General features: G+C 46.8%; 1 protein-coding gene and 1 long non-coding RNA gene across 2 annotated transcripts in view; both read right to left on the bottom strand.

The window, feature by feature from the left end:
* Nucleotides 1-3,633: 3,633 nt before the first annotated feature.
* On the bottom strand, nucleotides 3,634-4,243 carry LOC307207567. The gene is made up of 2 exons (XR_013834727.1): nucleotides 3,834-4,243; nucleotides 3,634-3,782 (listed from the first exon to the last, which is right to left on the bottom strand). It is a non-coding gene; the product is annotated as an uncharacterized lncRNA (long non-coding RNA).
* A 3,837-nt stretch (nucleotides 4,244-8,080) lies between these two features.
* The window catches only part of LOC307207472 (gamma-aminobutyric acid receptor subunit gamma-4-like), a 39,263-nt gene continuing 26,231 nt past the window's right edge, over nucleotides 8,081-21,112 (bottom strand). Inside the window, 5 exon segments of the mRNA XM_079961385.1 lie at nucleotides 8,081-9,336; nucleotides 10,119-10,321; nucleotides 12,333-12,470; nucleotides 18,424-18,506; nucleotides 18,941-19,161. Of these exon segments, the coding sequence (XP_079817511.1) occupies nucleotides 9,028-9,336; nucleotides 10,119-10,321; nucleotides 12,333-12,470; nucleotides 18,424-18,506; nucleotides 18,941-19,161 (954 nt within the window). The 3' untranslated portion in view covers nucleotides 8,081-9,027.

Genomic DNA, 21,112 nt, shown 5'->3' with positions numbered 1-21,112 from the left:
CTGGCACAAGCAATTGCCAAAGTTCAGAGCTGGGACAAGGCACTCACAACTTCATCTTTTATTCATCATTTATGCCTGAATCATCTTCATTCTCTTTTTCATATATTATAGAATCATAGAACTGTAGAGTTGGAAGGCATCCTGAGGGTCATCTGGTCCAACCCCCTGCAATGCAGGAATCTCCACTAAAGCATGTGTGACAGATGGCCATCCAACCCCTCCAAGGGTGGAGAGTCCACCAAGGGAGTTTGTTCCACTGCCACACAGCTCTTGTTGTCAGAAAGTTCTTCCTGATGTTTAGTTGGAATCTCCTTGCTTTTTGTTTCGTTTGTCTGTTTTGAATTTTTAAAAAAGATTTCCCCATAATACAGTAAAATTACAACTAGAAAAAATACAAATTGAGTAAGTAAAATGCAGAGTCCTCTCTTAAAACTAATTCTTGGCTCTTATCACCAAAGAGGACAGTAGCTCCTCCCAGCTGTCACCTGGAACTTTTCCTTTCTTCTCCCAGCCTCTGGCCCTGGGAAACCAACCTTTTCCTGTCTCTCATCCAAGGTACTGCATCAACCATCAACCACCCCCATGACCATACAATCTCTAGACTTACTAAAGGCCCTTAACATCGAGAAAGAAAGAAAGAAAGAAAGAAAGAAAGAAAGAAAGAAAGGAAGGAAGGAAGGAAGGAAGGAAGGAGAGAGAATAATAAAATAAAAAAGATAAAAGGGGGAAAAGCATTAGAAAAAGAAAACTTCCAGTTTTCCAACTACCAGTTACATAAAAAAGAAAATATAATTATTTAAAACATTCAGTCCATGCTAACATCCATCTTCTCCACTTTCTGTTAAACAATATTTCTTTTAAGTCAAGGTGTCTCAGAATCATTTATTTCTTTTTCACATGAAAACTCCAAGAAAGTTTCCCTATTATTATTGATAAATCTTAACTTTTTTCCCCTTGTAACTTTCCCTCCATTAATTCCCACCACCCTTACTCCATATTGAATGATAATAATTCTTCCATCCATATCCACCTTAAAGTCTCACCACTTTGATCATGTAGCACCCTGCTTGTGGTTAACGCTTAGCTGGAATGAAATATTCAACGCAGCAATAGAGAAATTAAAATAATAATTTATTTGTCAGACAAATAAATAGGAGGCACAGTGGTATATGGTTACCAAGCTCTGGCCTGGCCTCCTGCCATTCTGGCCAGCACTTATATTTCCTTAATCCAGCCCCCTTGCTCCTCCTGTGGCTGCCTCTGTCCAATCAGCCTGGTTGAAATTCCTATTGGCTGTTTGCTAGAACCAATCACAAAAGATACACCCATTTCCTTCTGTCCTTTTATGGGAAACAAAAAGCTATATATTCTTCTATCTATAAATGACAAATAAGTAGTAATATATCTTACATGTGTCTCAACAAGGAACCTTAATTACCAGCTCACCTCGCCCTATTGCCCTCCAAAACAGATGGTTTAATCTCAAATTTTTATCTTAAACAGATGTCAAGGATCATCATTGAAAGATCTCCTTCCTTTGGAGGTCTCTAAACAAAAGCTTGACAAATGCTCTAATGATGTTTCCTGCTTGGCAGGGGGGGCTAGGCTGGTGGCTGATGGCCCCTGTGATCTCTTCCAACTATATGAAATAAGAATCTAGCATAAGGATTTAACATTTCTTAGCTTCTAATTCCTTTGCATAATTACATTTAAGCCAATATATTTTTAATACATAACATAGATAGCTTTTTAGAAGAATAAACATTTTCAAAGTAAGGAACAGTTTCCAGCCTCAAAAATAGAAAGAAAGAAAACCTATCTTCTCCAGCCAAGCCAGTTGCCTTTTTCACTGCTCTTGACCTTTGAACCTTAGGAAAATATGGCTCAAGTTTAATGGGAGGCACATGGTTTTATTTTACTATTTACCCACTCTTAATTATGTTTATCTCTGCTTTTTTATCTTCTGTAATATGTAGGGTCAGTGTAACCTTGGCTGTCAGCCTGTAATTCCCTTTTTGACTTTGAGAATTGTTTTCTGCTATAAATCAGGGGGCCCCCTTGTCTAGGAGGAAAAACATCTTGCCAAGGTTCTTAGGCAGCTGGTCTTCTGCCTGGCATGAACATTTGAAAATCTTTAAGCTCATTTTAAAATACAGGCCCTGATCAAGCCTCAATAAAAATGCAGGCTTATGATTAGATGCCTCAATCACACATTGAACTAATATTCAATATTTTTACATCATTATATATCCATTAGTTCATGTCCTGTTCAATGTTCAATTCCATTTCCTGTTGAATTTCCATCTCTTGTGTTTACGATAGTATCCTGACCTCCTTCTCTAGGACCTTCCATTTTCTTTTCCCCCAGTTTTTTTCCCAGACAAAGTACCATAATCTTAATAGTATCATTCTCTGAATTTGTCCCAGATCATATGCAGAATACTTCCTCTTTGCTAGAACTGAAGAAAAGCCAAGACTGAAGTTTCCCCCAAGCATTCTTCCCTCTCAATTCCATCGGTACCACAACCAATTAATATTCCATCTCACCATTTGTGACTTTATAATCTCTTTTCCCTCCAAATCCTTGTCTGGAAGTCATTTCCATTTCAGCAGGTTCGAAAGCGTACCTGCGCAAGTAGATAAATAGGTAGGTAAGGTAAATGGCGTTTCTGTCACGGTGTCCCATTGTGCCAGAAGCAGTTTAGTCATGCTGGCCACATGACCCAGAAAGCTCTCTGTGGACAAACACCAGCTCCCTTGGCCTGAAGCGAAATGAACGCCACACCCCATAGTCTCCTTTGACTGGACTTAACCATCTTGGGGTCCTTTACCTTTACCGTTTTACACAGATATTTCAATGTCACAAATTACTTGGAGCAGCCCTAGAGCCACACTGAGAGCTTGTACACACTTCTGCTTTTTCCTGCCTAGATAGCATGGGCTTGAGTGGTTTTGCCTCTTTCCTGCCTTTGAAAACCCACACTTTAGTGCTAAATTGGAGCAAAAGTCAATCTGGAGAAAACCCAATTAACGTTTGCTTTGATTCAGAGGTAAACAGTAGGTCTTCCCAGGGGCAAGTTGCAGGGCTAGTGGAAATGTGGATGAGCCCTGAGTCACACACATAAAGCAAGTGGCTCCACATGAAGCTGAAGGATGGAAGGTTCAGGACAGACAAAAGACAGTCATTCTTCATGCATGCCTATGGAGCTCATTAACACAGGAGGCAATGATGGCTTCAAAAGAGGATTTGATCTATCAGGAGACCTTGCCAACAAAGGTCCATATAGTTAAAGCTATGGTTTTCCCAGTAGTGATGCATGGAAGTGAGAGCTAGACCATAAAGAAGGCTGATCACCGAAGAATTGATGCTTTTGAATTATGGTGCTGGAGGAGACTCTTGAGAGTCCCATGGACTGCAAGAAGATCAAACGTATCCATTCTTAAGGAAACGGATGTGCTCACTGAAGTGCTCACTGGAGTGCTCACTGGAAGGACAGATCCTGAAGCTGAGACTCCAATACTTTGGCCACCTCATGAGAAGAGAAGACTCCCTGGAAAAGACCCTGATGTTGGTGTTACCGGAAAAATCCGAGGGCTCCCTTGGACAAAAACAAAGACACCAACCAGGATAACTTGGAGCAAAACAGCAGCCTGTAGGCTTGGCCTTTATTGAACTGTTGCAACAGGGTGCTCCCCTCACTTGCAGGAGAGAGGAAGGACCCAGAAAAATGGTGTGCAAGACCTTATAAAGACTTTTGAAATTGCCACCCTGTAGATCAAGACTACCCCCAGAAACATCATACATACATCACAGAAGGGGTGTAACCTAAGACCACCCCTCAGATACATACATCACAGAAAGGAGGGGTTGAGGGAGGAGTTGTGGTGGTAACCTGAGTGTCCTGTCACCTGGCTGGTTCCCCCTTTCCCCTCCCCATGAGTACTTTCCAGGTGACAGAGGGGAGTTTGCAGTTTCCTGCCCCCAGAGGGAAGAGCTGATTATTGTCCTTTGTTCCAGTCTGTGCTGAATCCACTCCCATATGCAAGTTCTTTGTGATCTTGATGGTCTTCTGACTAGGACCATCAGGGTTGGCATAGCAACTGGGCAGGGCTCCTGTGTATGTACTGGTATGCTCAAGGATTATGGCTGCCCTGTATCAAACCTTCCCCATTTTGTAGTCCTTCCTTCATGGAGTAAAATAAAAGTGGAACAGTGCAAATCCGATGTACGGTTGATTTTCTAAGAATTTATAACAGAAGTGTAGCATATGTAGTGTGTGAGTATGAGTGTGAGTGAAGTTTGTACAAACTGAATGATGGGGGGGGGGGGTTTCCTGCTACATTGGGAAAGATGGGGGGCACAAGGAGAAGAGGACAAGAGAGGACGAGATGGTTGGACAGTGTTCTCGAAGCTACCAGCATGAGTTTGACCAAACTGCGGGAGGCGGTGGAAGACAGGAGTGCCTGGCGTGCTCTGGTCCTTGGGGTCACGAAGAGTTGGACACGACTAAACAACTAAACAACACTAGCCATGTAGGCAGTGCTTTGCCTCCACATTCAGAGGCAGCAATGCTACTTAATATCAGTTGCTGGAAACTGTAGGAAGGGAGAGGGCTCTTGTTCCCAGGTCCCGCTTGCTGGTTTCCTCTCATGGGCAACTGGATAGTCACTGTGAGAGCAGGACCAGTTGAACCATTGGCCTGATCGAGCAGGCTCTGTATTTGTTCTTATGGTCAATCATTAATTTACATTGGCTTACTTTCTTCCCCAGTTGATTTCCTCTCAGATCAAAACCATGCATCCTCTCTTGTGGAGCATCAGGAGGATCAAATCCCAGAATAGCAGGAATGGGACACCCCCCACCCCAGGTTTCCCAACATTGCAGAGCTGCCTGGTCTGTGAGTCCCCAACATTCACACCTCATGCTAATGATGTTCTCTTTTCCTTAAATGCAACAAAGACATTGCAAAGAACATCTCCAGCTGAGTGCTCACAAAGGTGCTGGCAGCAACTGAACCAACCCCTAATTTAGGTCACCTTGTGTATCAACCACAGCTAGTTCAGAATATTCCTAAATTTAATTATCAGAGGATAAAAAAGACAGATACAATTTGACATGATTTCCTCTCCCTTACATTCTGCCTCAACGTCTCTGCCCCCACCCTCCCACTCTACACATTGAGCTGCATTTTATTCTACTGGGAACACTGAGGGTCCTCCTAGCAGCCCCACCTTGAAATAAAACACAAATGCTTATTCTGCTCACATCACTTCATGTTTGCATCACATTTCCCTTTAGTTATTCAGTTTACTTTGGTTGCCTCCCCTTGCATTACCCTCCCCCATTTTGGATTCAAGTTGGCCTTTTCATTCTGTGCTTAAACAGCTCTCTCTCACATACACACACCTCAAAGCACAGACAATCTCAGGCCCATGCCAGGGAGTTCTTGTAGGTCCTTTCCAAGGCTTGCAAGACCTGCTGTTCTGCACTTTAGCAGGGATTTTGTGTTCAATGTGCTAAAAGATTAAAAAGCTGATGGAACCATCTTCAGGCTCATCCCCCTTGTCCTATGCCTAGAAACCACAGGTCTGAGCAGTATCTGTGCTTTCTATGCACGAGCCTGAGTGGTTTCCCCCTTGCCACACTCCTTTGCTGGGGGAACCCCACTCTTTAGTGCTACATCAGAGCAAAAGTCAATATAGATACAACCCGTTTGTTCTAATTGAGTGCTAAAGAGACATTTTCCTCAGGGGAAAGCAGTGGGGAGAGAAGAAGTATGGATAAGCCCTTATTGAAATATTGCAGTTGGGTGCATGTTTGTGCATGTAGGAAGACAGGGACAAGTTACAAAAAACAACTTGCTGCTGTCCTCCAACCCTAACCATGGCCATTTCCCTATGACTATTGAGCATGGGCAAATGTTCACAGGCAGGTGTGTGAGAGAGAATGCGCTTCCACCAGAAAGAGGGTTGAAAAGTGAGATGAGTGCCGCACCCCATGGTCACCTTTGACTGGACTTAGCCATCCAGGGGTCCTTTACCTTTTACCTTTGCTGGTGGGAGGGCCTTCCTTAATCCATCTTCAAGCAGAGCACTGCTGAGCTGCACACTGTGGGAGCTGAACTAAATGACCTCTGAGAATCCTTCCAACTCAGCAGTGCTGTGAAAAGCAGTATCAACACAGTGCTGCCCACCTTCAGCCCACCTGTGACACAGAAACATTCCCTAGCAACAACTTCATGGCTCAAGCACCACCACTGATGGGTTTAGGAAAGCCTTCTGAGCCTCCCTGTGACCACAACAGGCAATATTGGGCTCAGTGAAAAAACTGTTCTGACCCGCATGGAGGTAGCTTTCCGTCATATGTTAGGAAAGCCGGGGGGGTCCACCTCCCCCTTCCCTAATACCTCCTATGGCAACACCTATCCATCACTGTGCTCTTTATGTCAATCATCTACATGGCAACAGGCCTGTGAATCAATCCTCAATCCTTTGCACATGAAGCCTTGGTTTGTTTGCAAAGAGAGATTGAGAGGGAGGCAGTTTGCACCTGAAACCCACCCTCCCCATGGCCAGGAGATCCTGGCTTGGCCTACATGGGCAGCAGGTGCCTGTGGGTATCCTTAGAGCCAGCAATACCTGTCCAGGGGGCAGCACTGTGTATGTGGCAGGGGAGGGGAAACCCCCATGCAGGGCCATTGACCCATCCTCCCTTCCCAAAGCCAGAGGCCAAGGACAGGTATCTCTCCCCATCCCCATCCCCATCCCCATCCCCATCCTGCTAGTCCTCGATGCAGCCACTCAGGCCAAGTAGCTCCTGCCTCACAGCTGAATCCTGGCTTGGTCTCACCAGCAGCTCCTTCTCCAAATGTTGGGCCTGCTGCAAGGTAGTGAGGTTCACCCTCCCGCTTCCCCAGAGTCCCTGTGAGGCTCGTTTTGTGACTGAATTGAACATGACACATCATTATTCGGATCATATTCCACAGTGTCAGAGCCCATCTCCCAGTCTGCCTGGATTTTCTCTCTGAGAAGAGGGCCTGGCTATCCCTGTCAGCGTCTTTTCCACATCCCACATGATCGCTCCCAGAGACAGCCCTTTAATGTAGCACTCACTCGTAAAGTATGTTCTCTTTAAAACATTTATTTGCAATTTACATCATGAGTAAATATTAATGGGATGAGGCTTTGAGCAAATGGAAACAGATTGTGAGGCTGACAGCAGGGGCAACTGCCTTCCCTGTGGCTTACACCAGTTCAGGATCCTGTTCTTCAGGGAGATGCTCTGTGCTTTTCACTGAGCTGTGCATTTTCCAGCTCTGGTGAGGGCTGCATTGACTGCCCCCCCCATGTCCATTTATTTGACCTGCAAAGGGGGGGGGAGTGAAGTAGAAAGGTTCCCTCCCACCGCCTCCCCTCATTCTGTTTAGCAGATTTGTGTGAAATGGCCAATGCTGAAAGCACCAACCTTGATGGGAAAGCTGGCTGCTTGCATCCAGCCCGTTACATTTCCAGCTACCTATAAGAACATAATATTGGGATGTGAATAGATGCTAGGAGAGGATATAAAGGTAAAGGGACACCTGACCATCAGGTCGAGTTGTGACCGACTCTGGGGTTGCGGTGCTCATCTCGCTTTATTGGCCGAGGGAGCCGGCGTACAGCCTCCGGGTCATGTGGCCAGCATGACTAAGCCACTTCTGGTGAACCAGAGCAGCACACGGAAACACCGTTTACCTTCCCGCTGGAGCGGTACCTATTTATCTACTTGCACTTTGATGTGCTTTCGAACTGCTAGGTTGGCAGAAGCAGGGACTGAGCAACAGAAGCTCACCCCGCCATGGCGATTCGAACCACCGACCTTCTGATCGGCAAGTCCTAGGAGAGGATATATTTATTAGTTATTATCCCTCCTCCCTCATGTTTGTGAGTTCAGCAGTGCTATCCCATTGCAGCTTAAAAGGGTATCTTTGGCTAATTTTAGCCTTTTCATTCAACTAATTCAGGATGCTTTAAGGCAGACTGGATTTTCCTGGAGTTTCCCCCTTTACTCCCCCTTAAAACAATAACCACACAAACAGTCTTGTAAAAGGTAAAAATAACATTTACTCACTCAGAATACTTTTTGAAGAGTAACAGATACAGCAGCTTTGTTCAGGCAGGCTTAAAATGGTAATTCAGCTACAAAGACATACTTAAGTCTAGCTTAAAATGGTGTCTGAGCTGGAGCTCAGACTTGGCAGATGTTCTCACATTGCTGGCACAGCAGAAAGAGATGAAAAAGAATAAGGAGAGTTTGCCAAGGCAGGCAGGAGAATATATACAGCTACACCCTCCCCCCTGTCAGGGCACAGTGGGAGCATCTCTCGCAAAGTTCTCTAGCAAGTTTACAGGAAAACTCTGTGAGCTTCAGCTCCTATTATGTGCCTATCTAGCAAAACATGAATTGTTGATTTGACAGCCTTTTAAACATGCCACACATAAGATGAGCCCTGCGGGATCAGGCCAATGGCCTATCTTTGTGTAGTATCCTGTTCTCACAGTAGCCAACCAGATGCCCCAAAAGGGAAGGAGCAGGACCTGAGCACAAGAGCCCTCTCCCCTTTGTGATTTTCAGCAACTGGAATTTAGAGCTGTTTGGTCTCTGGCCATGGAGACAGAGAACAGACATTGTAATAAACTACAGGGGGTGGGAGTGGTGATGGAATTTGGAGGATATGCAGTAGGGTGAGTGAGGGGACAGCAATGGCTTTTTCTCAACTGAATATTACAGACAAAAGCATTTTAAAGGTGTCAAGCCTACATACTTGATCATAGAAAGCCTCCCTGGCCACTGCAGCAACCCCAAACCCCTTCATGTCCTAGCCAAGATGGGTCAAGAGGGAAGCCTTACAGTCTCCAGGGGCAGCAACTCTTTAGACTGGAGGGGCCTGGCAGCTGCACCCTGCAATCCCAGCTTTGGCAAGTGAGGAGGAAAGGAGAGGCAAACTTCAAAGTCCTCCTTTTGTGCAGACCTTTACTGGAGGAAACTCAGAGATAGAGATAAGCAATCCAGTACACAATGTTGAACAGCAGGAAGGCTGTGGGGAAGAAAACCCGGGAGTAGGAGTCCAGGCGGGAAATGTGGATGCGGATTCTGCCCTCTCGCCAGGTGCCCGTCTGACAGTCCTCAATGCAGCAGAAGAACCGCTGACACTCCTTCCCTTCCAAGCAGGAGGGCTCCAGGTCTTCGCTCTCCACCTCTTCGCTGTTGCCCTCGACTTCAGGGGGCCAGTGCACCAGGCTGTTGATGTTGATGGCAGTGTAGGAGGGCATCATCAGGTGGGCATGGCTGGCTGCCTGGAGAAGGACAAGGAGCAAATGAGAGAAGCAGAGAAGGGGCACAGGGGCTCCCCCCCCTCCTGCCCAACCTTGTGGAACTGGCAATCAAGTGCTGGCTTGTAAGGTGGCAGCAGGTGCAGCTCAGGGGTGTCCTTTTCTCCATCCCTCTGGCACAACTTTCAGAGGGGGAATAGACCAGCTTGACCCCCTCCCTTACCAATTAGCCCAACTGCCTTCTGGGACAAGATTTGGGGCCCCCAAAGGATCATCTGGAGTGAGGAGCCCCCCACCTCACCCCACATCCTTTTTAATGCGAATTCCTGATGAACTTTGTGCTGTTGATGCTATTGGGGTGGTTGCACACCCCAAAAGCATCAAGAACACAATAGAATACTATTTGCAGCTGCAAAAAGCTTCAGGGCAGTCACAGTGCTTCACTTCCAGTCATCACATCTCCCGTAATTTGCTGCTTGAAACCTCATAACTTTGTTATACTGCAAACCGCTCTGGTTTATTTTTCTCTGGCTTTTCCCTCTGGACAGCAATAATGTGGTAGCATCAGGGTAATACCACAGAGCTACTGATAAGGCAGAATAAATCTACCACTAATGTGCTATTTATTGCATCAAGAGCATGTTGCCGAAAACATACTGGCTGCAGCAAAATGCCAGCCTGGAGGGGTCCCTCATCACTTTCCTCCCTATGCTGGCTCCTTCCCTTACCCGGATCCTTTGGAGGGACCCTGGGTGAGGCACCTAGCTCTACCAGGCACTGTCCTGTCCCCCCACCATCCCGCTCACCAGTCTGGGCTTCCTGCTGCTATGCTGCGTTGGCTTCTTGTTTCCTGCCAGGTAGTTGAGGGTGGCATACTCCATGAGGGCTGCAAAGACGAAGATGAAGCACACTGAGACAAAGAGGTCCATGGCAGTGATGTACGAGACCCGGGGCAGGTGCTTGCGGGAGATGGTGCTCAGGGTAGTCATGGTGAGCACGGTGGTGATTCCTGGGAATAGGAGGAGAACACCTGGGTAAAACTGCTGGACGCCTTGTTGAAGGTACAACTTTAATTGTATATAAAATGTTGTATTTAATTGCATTGTATTCAAGTTGTTGTAAAAGAAGCTCAACGCATATAGCTAGTAATTTTTCCACTTGGTGTGGTAGGCTACCTAGTAAGCCTTGTGACTAGATCAGGAATACAGTGGTACGTCCAGTTACGAACTTAATTCATTCCAGAGGTCCATTCTTAACCCGAAACTGTTCTTAACCTGAGTTCTGCTTTCACTAATGGGGCCTCCCACTGCTGCCGTACCACTGGCGCACGACTTCCGCTTGCATCCCAGGGCAAAGTTTGCAACAAGGGGTATCTACTGCCGGGTTAGCGGAGCTTGTTACCCAAAGCATTTGTAAGGAGGGTGGTACGTAACATGAGGTTTCACTGTATTAGATTGCTACTCAACAGACAAGCTGTAATTTGAGTGCTTCCATGTATGTGTACAAGTGGTGGCCATTTTAGGCACATCCAACTGACATGCAATTGCCAATGCGCAGGTCCTTTTGGATCTGGAAGAGGGCAGAATGGAGGAGGAACAGGGTGTAATGCTTATAAGCACTCCACCAATGTGTGTGGGGGGCCAGGAACAGAACAACCCCCCCCACACACACACACAAAATGGTTGCCACCTGTATATATGTAAATGAGACTGTTTGCAACACAAAGATGCAGGTAGGCTGTTGACAGCAAGCAGGAGAAGGACAAAAACACAGTATGTAGACTTTAGCAGAAAGCTACATTTTAGTAAAGACATTAAAACCTCGCCCTAGGATTAGCGTGAGCAAGGTTTGTAAGAATGAAACTCAGTGCTTGGGGTTTTTGTTTTTTTTTTTGCAATGTATCTTTTTGTTACTTTGTAATATTTAAAACCATGCTCTGCAAGTAAAGCTTTAAAAGTTTATTTCTTGAGCAGAAGAAAATTTATTCTATACAAGGGTCAGATCAGAAAATTTCCTCTGGCACTATATCTAACATGCCTATGGCCACCAAGTGGTGTGAGTTAGCCATGGGAGACCGTGGACATTGGGGCTTGGCTTCACAGGCTTCGGGGACGGGGCTGGAAGGGGTCAGCACAGTTGCTGTGAAGGTGTATGAAATCCACGTGGATTTGTTTTTCAATGCCACTATTAATAAAATCAATTATATATTCTTCCTAATTCTCCTCTCCCCCCTCCACACCCATTTTAGATGATGTTTCATTTAGACCCCCACCTGAAAGGAAGGTCAGGTGGATAATTGCCCCTTGGAGAAAAATTATTTCCTTGCTTTCTTTTAGCCAAATATTACAACGTATTGGACAATGCAGGAGACATTCTGAACATTTTCAGTCACAGAGGTCAGCCTCCAGCAACCAAATTCAACTAGCCGGGAAAATGCATGATTAAGGCAGCCACCTTCCTGGAAGAAGGAACACTTGCCTTTTAGGCCTATCAGAGAGAATGGCTCCAATTAAAACCTTCTTTTTCCAAGCAATAAAAAATCCTCATTTGCAGTCTGCCAATCATAAATGGATTAAGAGTATGGATTAATCAATGCATGATTTTAGCATAAATATTTCCTTTTCCAATGTAGCTTGTAGGAGTTTTGAATGTGCTCAGTATGTGGGGCTCAGGAACTGCAAGGGGGCTTCCAGGGAACTGGACGTATTAAAATGAACTCCAGAGAGCCCAAAGAGGTCCTGTGCCAAAGTGGAGGGGAAGCTCTGAAGGAAGGTGTTGTGGTGCCCTAAGGACAGCCTGGTACCTGCTTTTGGGAGTGGGGGAAAGAAAAGGAAGCAGATACAGCTTCTGTGGGCTCTCAGCAAGAACTGGGGGGGCTCAGAGAGAGGCTGCCTCTGCACCCTCCACTCCCGCCTCCTCCTGCCCTCCCAGCCCTCCAGTCTCCAAACTATTCACTTGTTTTTCATGTGAAAAAACCACCACCTACAATGTGCCCAACTCCTGTGGGACAAATATCTTACCAGCACCTGTCCTGAGCACCTCAGATGTGTTCCTCAGACCTGTGAAGTCAAACTGGTAGAGCCTCCAAGTTCGCTGGTCAGAGACTTCAATAGAGTACCTTCTCCAGCGGTAGATGATCTCCTCTCGTGGGTAGCCATCTGGAAGGAGCAGAGCAGACACAGGCAGGAAGGTCAAGGCCCATGCAAAGTGGATTCTCTTGCAAGCCACCTCACAGCTCCTCCCTCCTGTTAATTTGATCAAAGGGGCTTTACACTCTGTCCCCCAGGAGATATGTGATGTGCCCACTGGGCTGGCTCAGAAGAACTGGTAGCCAAGGAAGATGTGCAAGGACTCTCTTTAACCACTTTAACCACCCTGCCCATCTGTGGAAGGTTCCTGATTGCATCTCCTCACCAGGGAAGTTTCCATATAGCTCAGTGGTAGAGCATCTGCCTTTCATGCAGAAGGCCCCAGGTTCAATCCACAGCAGTATCTCCAGGTAGGGTTGCAAAGAACTCCCTTCTTGAAACCCTGGAGTACCATTGCTACCAGTCAGTGTAGACAATACTGAGATAGTTTCCTTTTTTGCTTCACATTATTTTCAGGGCAACAGAGGGGGTCAGGAGGCCATGAGCTGCCTGGTGGAAGCTGGCAACCTCCCTTCCTAACAAGGGGCAAAACAGGGCAGCTGTCTACCAGCTCCATCTGGTACACAGGCTGAGACCCTACCTGCCCACAGACTGTCTCGCCAGAGTGGTGCATGCTCTGGTTATCTCTCACTTGTATTACTGCAATGTGGGGCTACCTTTGAAGGTGACCCGGAAACTACAACTAATCCAGAATGTGGCAGCTAGACTGGTGACTGGGAGCAGCCACTGAGACTACATAACACCAGTCTTGAAAGACCTACATTGGCTCCCAGTACATTTCTGAGCACAATTCAAAGTGTTGGTGTTGACCTTTAAAGCCCTAAATGGCCTTGGCCCAGTATACCTGGAGCGTCTCTACCCCCATCATTCTACCCAGACACTGAGGACCAGCGCCGAGGGCCTTCTGGCGGTTCCCTCACTGTGAGAGGCCAGTTACAGGGAACCAGGGAATCAGTAGTGGCACCCGCCCTGTGGAACACCCTCCCACCAGATGTCAAAGAGAACAACAACTACCAGACTTTTAAAACACATCTGAAGGCAGCCCTGTTTAGGGAAGCTTTTAATGTTTGATGGATTACTGTATTTTAATATTTTGTTGGAAGCCGCCCAGAGTGGCTGGGGAGGCCCAGCCAGATGGGCAGGGTATAACTAATAAATTATTATTATTGTTATTGTTATAGATCTAAGGTTGCCATATGTCTGGAATTTCCCGGACACAGTCGGTATTCGACCCTCGTAAACAGTCACCAGGTGAAAATTGCTGAAATGTCTGGGGAAATCTGAACATTTGGCAGCCCATGTTGGAAGTGTAGATTTTGCCAAATTAAAAATAGCTCAAAGACTCAGCCTTTGTCAGAAGCTGTTTGTGGTCCTGAATGTGATCAGACTGCCTCTCTCAAAAGTATGGCTGTTACCCTCAGACGTCCTTTCATTGGGATCCCTGTGCTTTTTGACTGCTAATGATTTCAGAATATTTTATATTGTTATATTTCATTATACCTATGTTACAATTTTTTATGATTTTGACTGGGTGCATCCATTTGCTAAATAGTAACTTAGCAAACTGTTCACCCCCACATCTTAAATTATTGCTGCATTAATTTAATATTTATATAAATGTTTATACAACTCAACCCACTTCGATCTGCAGAACTGGCCATGTTACAGGTGCCACACAATACTCATTATCTGAACATTTAAACAGCTGTTTTCAACTCTTTTTTAACAGATATTTTATTCTTTTTGTAAACTACTTTAAGGTTTTTCTTTCAATTCACGTGGTGTATAAGTTTTATGAGATAGGTAAATAAATAAGATAAATATTGATAAGATAACAAAAATAAATCACTTGGCTGGGTAATGTTTTATCTTCTTTTTCTCTTAGGATGGTTAAGTGAGCCTTTTTAAAAATAATAAAGTTCCCTGTTGAACTTATGATAAATAAAATTTGCAGACATTGACTGAGGAAATTTGGAACATGGGGATCCTAAGATTCTGCCTTATGCAGCCTGCAAGTGGCCTGGTCAATGTTTTGTATGGGAGACCACCTGGGATCCCCCACCCATGATGAGGGAAATGCAGTATACAAATGTAAGGAAGTGCCTTACGTTCTGAATCAGGCTCTTGGTCCACCAAGCACAGAGAGAGGCTCCTCTCAGCAGCTCATGGCATCCCAGAGGCTTCTTGGTGGTGATGCTGCCAGGGATTGAACCCAGGACCTTCTGCGTGCCAAGCAGGTGCTGAACCACAGAGCCAAGCATGCATACATGCACACACCTCTCCCACTGCTGCTTTGGGTGGTGGTTTCCTCTTTACCATTCCTCCCTGGGCAGATACCCTTGAAAAATGTCCCAGTGACTCCTCCTCAGGGTGCCCCCATTGGGGAATTTGGAGAGTGGTATGGGGAGGTGCCCATGCCCTTAACTGGCCCATGCCCTTATTTGCTTCTGAGGAGGCAGCATAAGTGGTGGCGTACTGGTTAGGGTATTGGACTAGGACCTGGAAGACCAGGGTTCAAGCTAAGTGTGTGGCACTGTCATGTGTGAGTGTGGGAACATCTTTTCATGTCTCCTTAGCTTCCTATCCAGCCACTGGCAGCCTCTAGAAGCCCCCCAGGAACAACAATGGTGGTGGTTGAGGAGGATGGAAGCTGCCAAACCCCAAAGGGCTTGGAGATAAAGCAGCAGGAGGACACAGTGGCTGATAGCTCCCCACATTTGAAACGGGCAGCATTGTGCAGAGCACTTCAAGTTCTTTCCTCAATCAGTGTTGTCTTTTTCATTTGCAGTGGTACCTCGGGTTACAGATGCTTCAGGTTACAGATGCTTCAGGTTACAGACTCCGCTAACCCAGAAATAGTACCTCAGGTTAAGAACTTTGCTTCAGGGTGAGAACAGAAATCGTGCAGCGGCAGTGGGAGCCCCATTAGCTAAAGTGGTACCTCAGGTTAAGAACAGTTTCAGGTTAAGAATAGACCTTCAGAACGAATTAAGTTCGTAACCCGAGGTACTACAGCCCTCCCTCTGCCCAGGGATTGGGGCCCAAGCCCCTTCCCTCAGGCTGCAAATGCTTTGGGTGCCCCGCTCAGCTTTGTCTCCAACAGCTGGAGAATAATAACTGCCAGCCATGTTGCTACCCAAGGCCCCTCAACTGGGACACAGACTGTGGGCAAGACATGCAATCTGCCCCTCAGCCATGACAGCCTACCCTCCTCAGCTTGAAAGGACTTGTGACCTGTTCACCCTTGTCAGGCAAGCAAGAGATACAAAGAGCCCCTATATCCTCTGACCAGGAGGCCTTCCCCACCATTCTCTCAGCACCTGGTAAGATCCAAACAGGTCTTATGCTGCTGGGATTTATACTTGTTTACTACCAAAAATCTGACATAGATACAAGGGCTGCTCAGAAAGAGAAATGTTGGCGTGATGTGGTCTTTCTCTCAAGGAAGAGAAGGAGGAAGGGAGGGAGGGAGGGCGAAGGGGAGAGAGAGATGGCTTTGAAGCCATGTTTGCCCTTTCTGGAACATCACTGGCCACAGACAGGTGTTTAGCTGACCTTCTGGCTTGGAATGAAAGGACACGACAGCATCTGGGACTTTGGACCCTGTTTGATCAACAATGGGCATGCAAAACTTTCCATTGCTAGTCCAAGCTGACACCCTGCTGGCTGTGACAGAGCAAAGACTTTGCAAGCCAATTAGCACATTTTTGGAAGTGTGTCTGACCCACGTGTGCCCTCTAACCTCAACAGACCACTAGTCATATTCTGGATGGTCTCAGGGGGCTTGACAGCACAGGTTCTTATAGACAGCGTCCATCACTGTTCCACTTGTAATTGTTGGGTGCAGGCTGATTTGGGGATTGATTCAGACAGTTTTCTTACTGCTCATCTTTTGCGGGTGACTCCCTGCCCCATGCACACACACACACACACACACACACACACACACACACACAAAACAAACAAGGGTCTGAATCTGAGGGGGTATGGAGCTTCCGCACAGCAGGAGCACAGATGTATTCAGGGAAGAGTCTCAATTTCTGAGTCCCTCCATAGGCATAAATAACATCCCCTCCCCCAGCAGTCTCACCATCAGAGTGGAAATGAGTTTCTATAAGGTTCGAGTCACACATCAGGGCCACATGAGAAGCTATGAGGTGGGATTAGCATAGGGCCACCACTGGGCCCCATCTGTAGAGTTTCTGCATGTGCAAACCCTTCCCCCCCCCTTCCCGGTACTCCCTGCTTCTCCCTGTGTTTAGGAAGTGAGGATGTGGCAGAGGAGGCAGGCAAAGCAGAAATGGGGACTCCAGCGAGCTGCCAGCTGCAGCTGTCTCTAGCATCCTGGTTTTCCTCTGCAAATTGAAACGTCAAAACTGTTTCAAAGCAGCGATCTTGATGCCTATATATGATAAATCCTCCCGGGGCGGTGGGAGATACCTCGTAGCATAGCTAAACTATGTTTATAATTAATTGCCAGGCATGCGTGGCGTGTACTGTTAATTAGCTAAGATGCAGAGGAGATGGGGACAGGCTGGGAGGGACTCCTCAGAGCCACGTGGGTGGGCAACAGGGAGAGGGAGGAGGCTGTGCACAGGATCTGTAGCAGTGACATGACAGGCGGTGGCAGGCTGAAGGGCTGGTGCAGTCCAGGAAACAGCAGCAGCACCAGCCAGAAAGCAAACAAATGAACAGGCTGAAGGCGGGGAGCGGGAGGGGGTTTGGAAGGCGACTGTCCCATTAAAAAGGCAGGGAGGGAGGGAAGGAAGGAAGGAGCAGCATGATGGCGTCCTCTTTGGCTCCCATCCATACTCAGAGCCACTAAATCAGAATCTGAGTCTATGGGCTGAAAGGGGCTTTGTGTGTTTGGAAGCACATGATGGCCACTGTGAGAGAGAAAGAGACAGACAGACAGACAGACAGACAGAGAGAGCTGTCATTGCCTCAATCTCCAAAGAAAAGGACTCCATGGGCCACGGTGAGGGAGGGAGGCTGCTGTGAGGACTGCGGCCACACAGAATTTACAGGGATCTGGGGAAGAAGGAAGAACATAAGAAGAGCCTGCTGAGTCAGGCCAAAAGGGGCAACCTAATCATAGAATGGTAAAGTTGGAAGGGACCTTGAGGGTCATCTAGCCCAACCCTCTGCATTGCAGGAATCTCAACTAAAGCATCCATGACAGATGGTCATCTAACCTCTGCTTAAAAACCTCCAAGGAAGGAGAGTTCGTTCCCCAGTCAAACAGCTCTTGCTGTCAGAAAGTTCTTCCTGATGGTTGATTGGAATCTCCTTGAATGCATTGGTTTGGGTCCTACCCTCCTGAGTAGGAGAAAACAACCTTACTTCATCTTTCATGGTGGCAGCTCTTTAGATATTTGAAGATGGCTATCATATCTTCTCTCTGTCTCCTCTTATCCAAGCTAAACATACTCAGCTCCCTCAACCATTCCTCATAAGGCTTGGTTTCCAGACCCTTGATCATCTTGGTCACCTTCCTCTGCATACATTCTAGCTTGTCAACATCTTTCTTAAATTGTGGCACCCAGAACTGGATGTGGTCTAGGTGTGCTCTAACCTAGGCAGAACAGAGTGGCACTAGACTTCTGTTGATGTTGCCTAGAATAGCATTGGCTTTTTTGCTGCTGCATCACACTGTTGACTCATGTTAAGCTTGTGGTCTTCTGGGACCCCCATTTCTTAGACACAACAGCCTGCACTGTATCTTGATTTTCAATGGAAACCCAACCCTGGATGAGCACATGGAACGCCCTGGATTCTCGTGCACTGCTCAGCAGAGATTGGAGTTGGCATGCAACCTCTGCAACAACAATATTGGCTTGGTGATTGACATGGAGTGTTCTAGTTCCATGCACAGCCTCTTTTGTGGGGCAGGTTTAGCATCTTTTTGCCATACCCTTCAGTGCCATAGCCCTGTCATGACATCTATGCAACCGGTACTCACAGCTGGAGAAGACCAGAGGGCAGGAGTGGGTATCCATTGGGAAGTTCTGCAGCTGGAGGAGGCACTCAGCTTCAATGGTCAACCTGGAGAGGAGATGGGGATGGGGAATACTGGTTGGACAGCTGCTGCAGAAGTACAACTAACCTTGTATGAACATCAATACTTCTGGAGCCTCTCTGTAGCATTTTAGCATCCCCTCAAAAGGTGTGTCAGAAGCCACCTGAGGCCACCAAACCCACATCTAGGCCCATTTCATGATCCATTTATTTCATTCTAAGGCTGGATGTCTCCTTCCCTCTGTGATCCAGTCTGAAAGCAAATGGAACTGGATCCATTCTGCACGAAGAGGCCAGTTGGATGGTCTCTTTGTAGGTGAAAGCCAGGGAGAGACAACCACAAAACCACTTGTGATGTGACCCCCCCCCAATCATTCCTGAATTTGCTTATTTTTTGCTGCCCTTCTCTTCCCTGACTCTTTCATCCCTGTTGAATGATTGCCTGGGAGCCAGGGGTTTACCTGAGCGTATAGAGGACTTTCCCATCATTCCAGATCCGGAGCAGCTGGTTGGGGGTGGTGATCCAGTGGGAGTCAGCCCTCTTAGAATTCCTGAAAAAGGTGTCTGGGATCCAAATCCGGCTCACCATATTGGTGTTGAGGGTGAGAGCTTTGAGGGTGCTGTTGAAGCGAAGGCGCCGGTCATACCACGTTTGGGCGAAGAATATGTCAATGGTGTATTCCTGTGAGAGGCACAAAATAACATTATCCACAGCCTGCATAAAACTGAGACCTGCAGCTCTTCACCCTGATGGGTGGCATTTGGTGGAGATCATTATTAGCATTTGTATTGCAGAGGGTTGGACTAGATGACCCTCAGGGGTCCCTTAAGTGGCTTTTCAGGGTGATGCACATCAAGGAATGATAAAAGGTTCCATTGACTGTACAATCACTTGCTCAGGATCACATGAGTAATGAACCCCCTTAAGGAAAGGAAGCAGTGAAGAGATGAGTTTCCAAGGTCCTTTGCACTGAAGGGCAAGTAACTCAGAAAGGGGCTCCATAACTGTGGGGCTCCTCTCAAGAAGACCCTATTTCTCATACATATTAAACTATTGATTTTACTGGTAGCAGATCCTCTGAAGCACATGTTAGTCGTAGTGTACAGGTAGGGTAACATGGTGGTCCCAAATTTGCGTTATCCAGACTGAGAGATGATCCAAAATGAACCTATGCAAAGACAGCTTTGAAAGGTGGGAGCACTCACTGAGCAGCAGCAGCAGCAGCAGCAGCAGCTCACTAGCAGTGTAAGCCAGCAGAGGGAGGGCAAGTCTGTCCCTGTGACATCAAAAAAGGGGGCTGTAGAGGGGACAGGTTAGGGTTAGGCAAGAAGGAAGCCAGTCAAACCAGCTCCCTCCTTCTGAAATGCTTGAAAGTTTGAATAAGGCAGCAAATTGGTGCCATCTATGGGGTGCTATGGGGGGCAGGACCCCCCAATATTTTCAAGGAGGGCCCTAGTCTCTCCCCCCCCCCAATTCCACTGTGATTCTCAAAGCATGTGGCAGCGGGAAGCGTCTTCACCCTGGCATGTCCCTTTGAGGATCACCACCAGTGCCTTCTAGAACAGTGCTCTGGCAAGCTCCCCAAAGGACACACCAGTTGAAAGCATCTTTGTGCTGGCACATCTTCTGCCAGGGATGCAGTGAAGGTAAGGTGGCTGGTGGTCAGGAGGTGGCAGGTGGCAAGCCAAGTCAGCCTGGCTGGGTTGGGGGGCGGAGAGGCACATATGCAACATTATATACACGCAATGGGCCCTTGCAATGTTGGGGGAGGGCAACTCAGTGTGCCTGGGCGACAGTTTTGGACAAAATGCTTTTAAAAGAGAAACCTAATATTACAGTTTGAGAAGTTCAGGGTCTCTTTTCAACCTTTTCTTGGCTTCTTTCTTCAACAGCAATGCAGCTCTCCCACATCACTTTACTTTTTTTGTTCCATTCTGTTGACTGTCTTTCTAAACACCCTATTTTCTAGTTTGACATACAATATTTTCACTCCCTTCCCCTGACAACCTTTCAATCAACCAGAAGGAGAGTACCATCCTCCTTAATTGCCAAGTTCCTGGGCTGAACGTTTTGCTCTCCTTTGTAAAAGTAAAACCTTTTCTAACGAACTACTGACACTCCTGTTCTTGTGCAAACTTTCGACCTTCCTGTGAAGGAGAACCAAAGACAAAATGGCTTAAGGTCCTATTCTATCCCACTGCTCCTCACCTCCCATGCCCCAAAGTGGTGCTCATGGGTGTAGCCAATATTTATTTAGGGATGGCAGGCTTTATCTTGGTGGGGGCAGAACTGAGTTATTTGCAACGCAATTGGTCAGTTAGTTATTTTTATTCATTTACAGTGGTACCTCGGGTTAAGTACTTAATTCGTTCCAGAGGTCCATTCTTAACCTGAAACTGTTCTTAACCTGAAGCACCACTTTAGCTAATGGGGCCTCCTGCTGCTGCCATGCTGCTGGAGCCCAATTTCTGTTCTCATCCTGAAGCAAAGTTCTTAACCCAAGGTAATATTTCTGGGTTAGTGGAGTCTGTAACCTGAAGCGTATGCAACCTGAAGCATGTGTAACCTGAGGTACCACTGTACATGATTGACCCATGGTGGTGCTGCAGATTCCCTGCCCTCTAGAGCAAAT

The sequence above is a fragment of the Podarcis cretensis genome (assembly GCF_951804945.1).
Source record: "Podarcis cretensis genome assembly, chromosome: Z".
NCBI lineage: Eukaryota > Metazoa > Chordata > Lepidosauria > Squamata > Lacertidae > Podarcis > Podarcis cretensis.
Note: the sequence above shows the minus strand (reverse complement) of the source record. Positions and strands in the feature narration are given on the sequence as shown.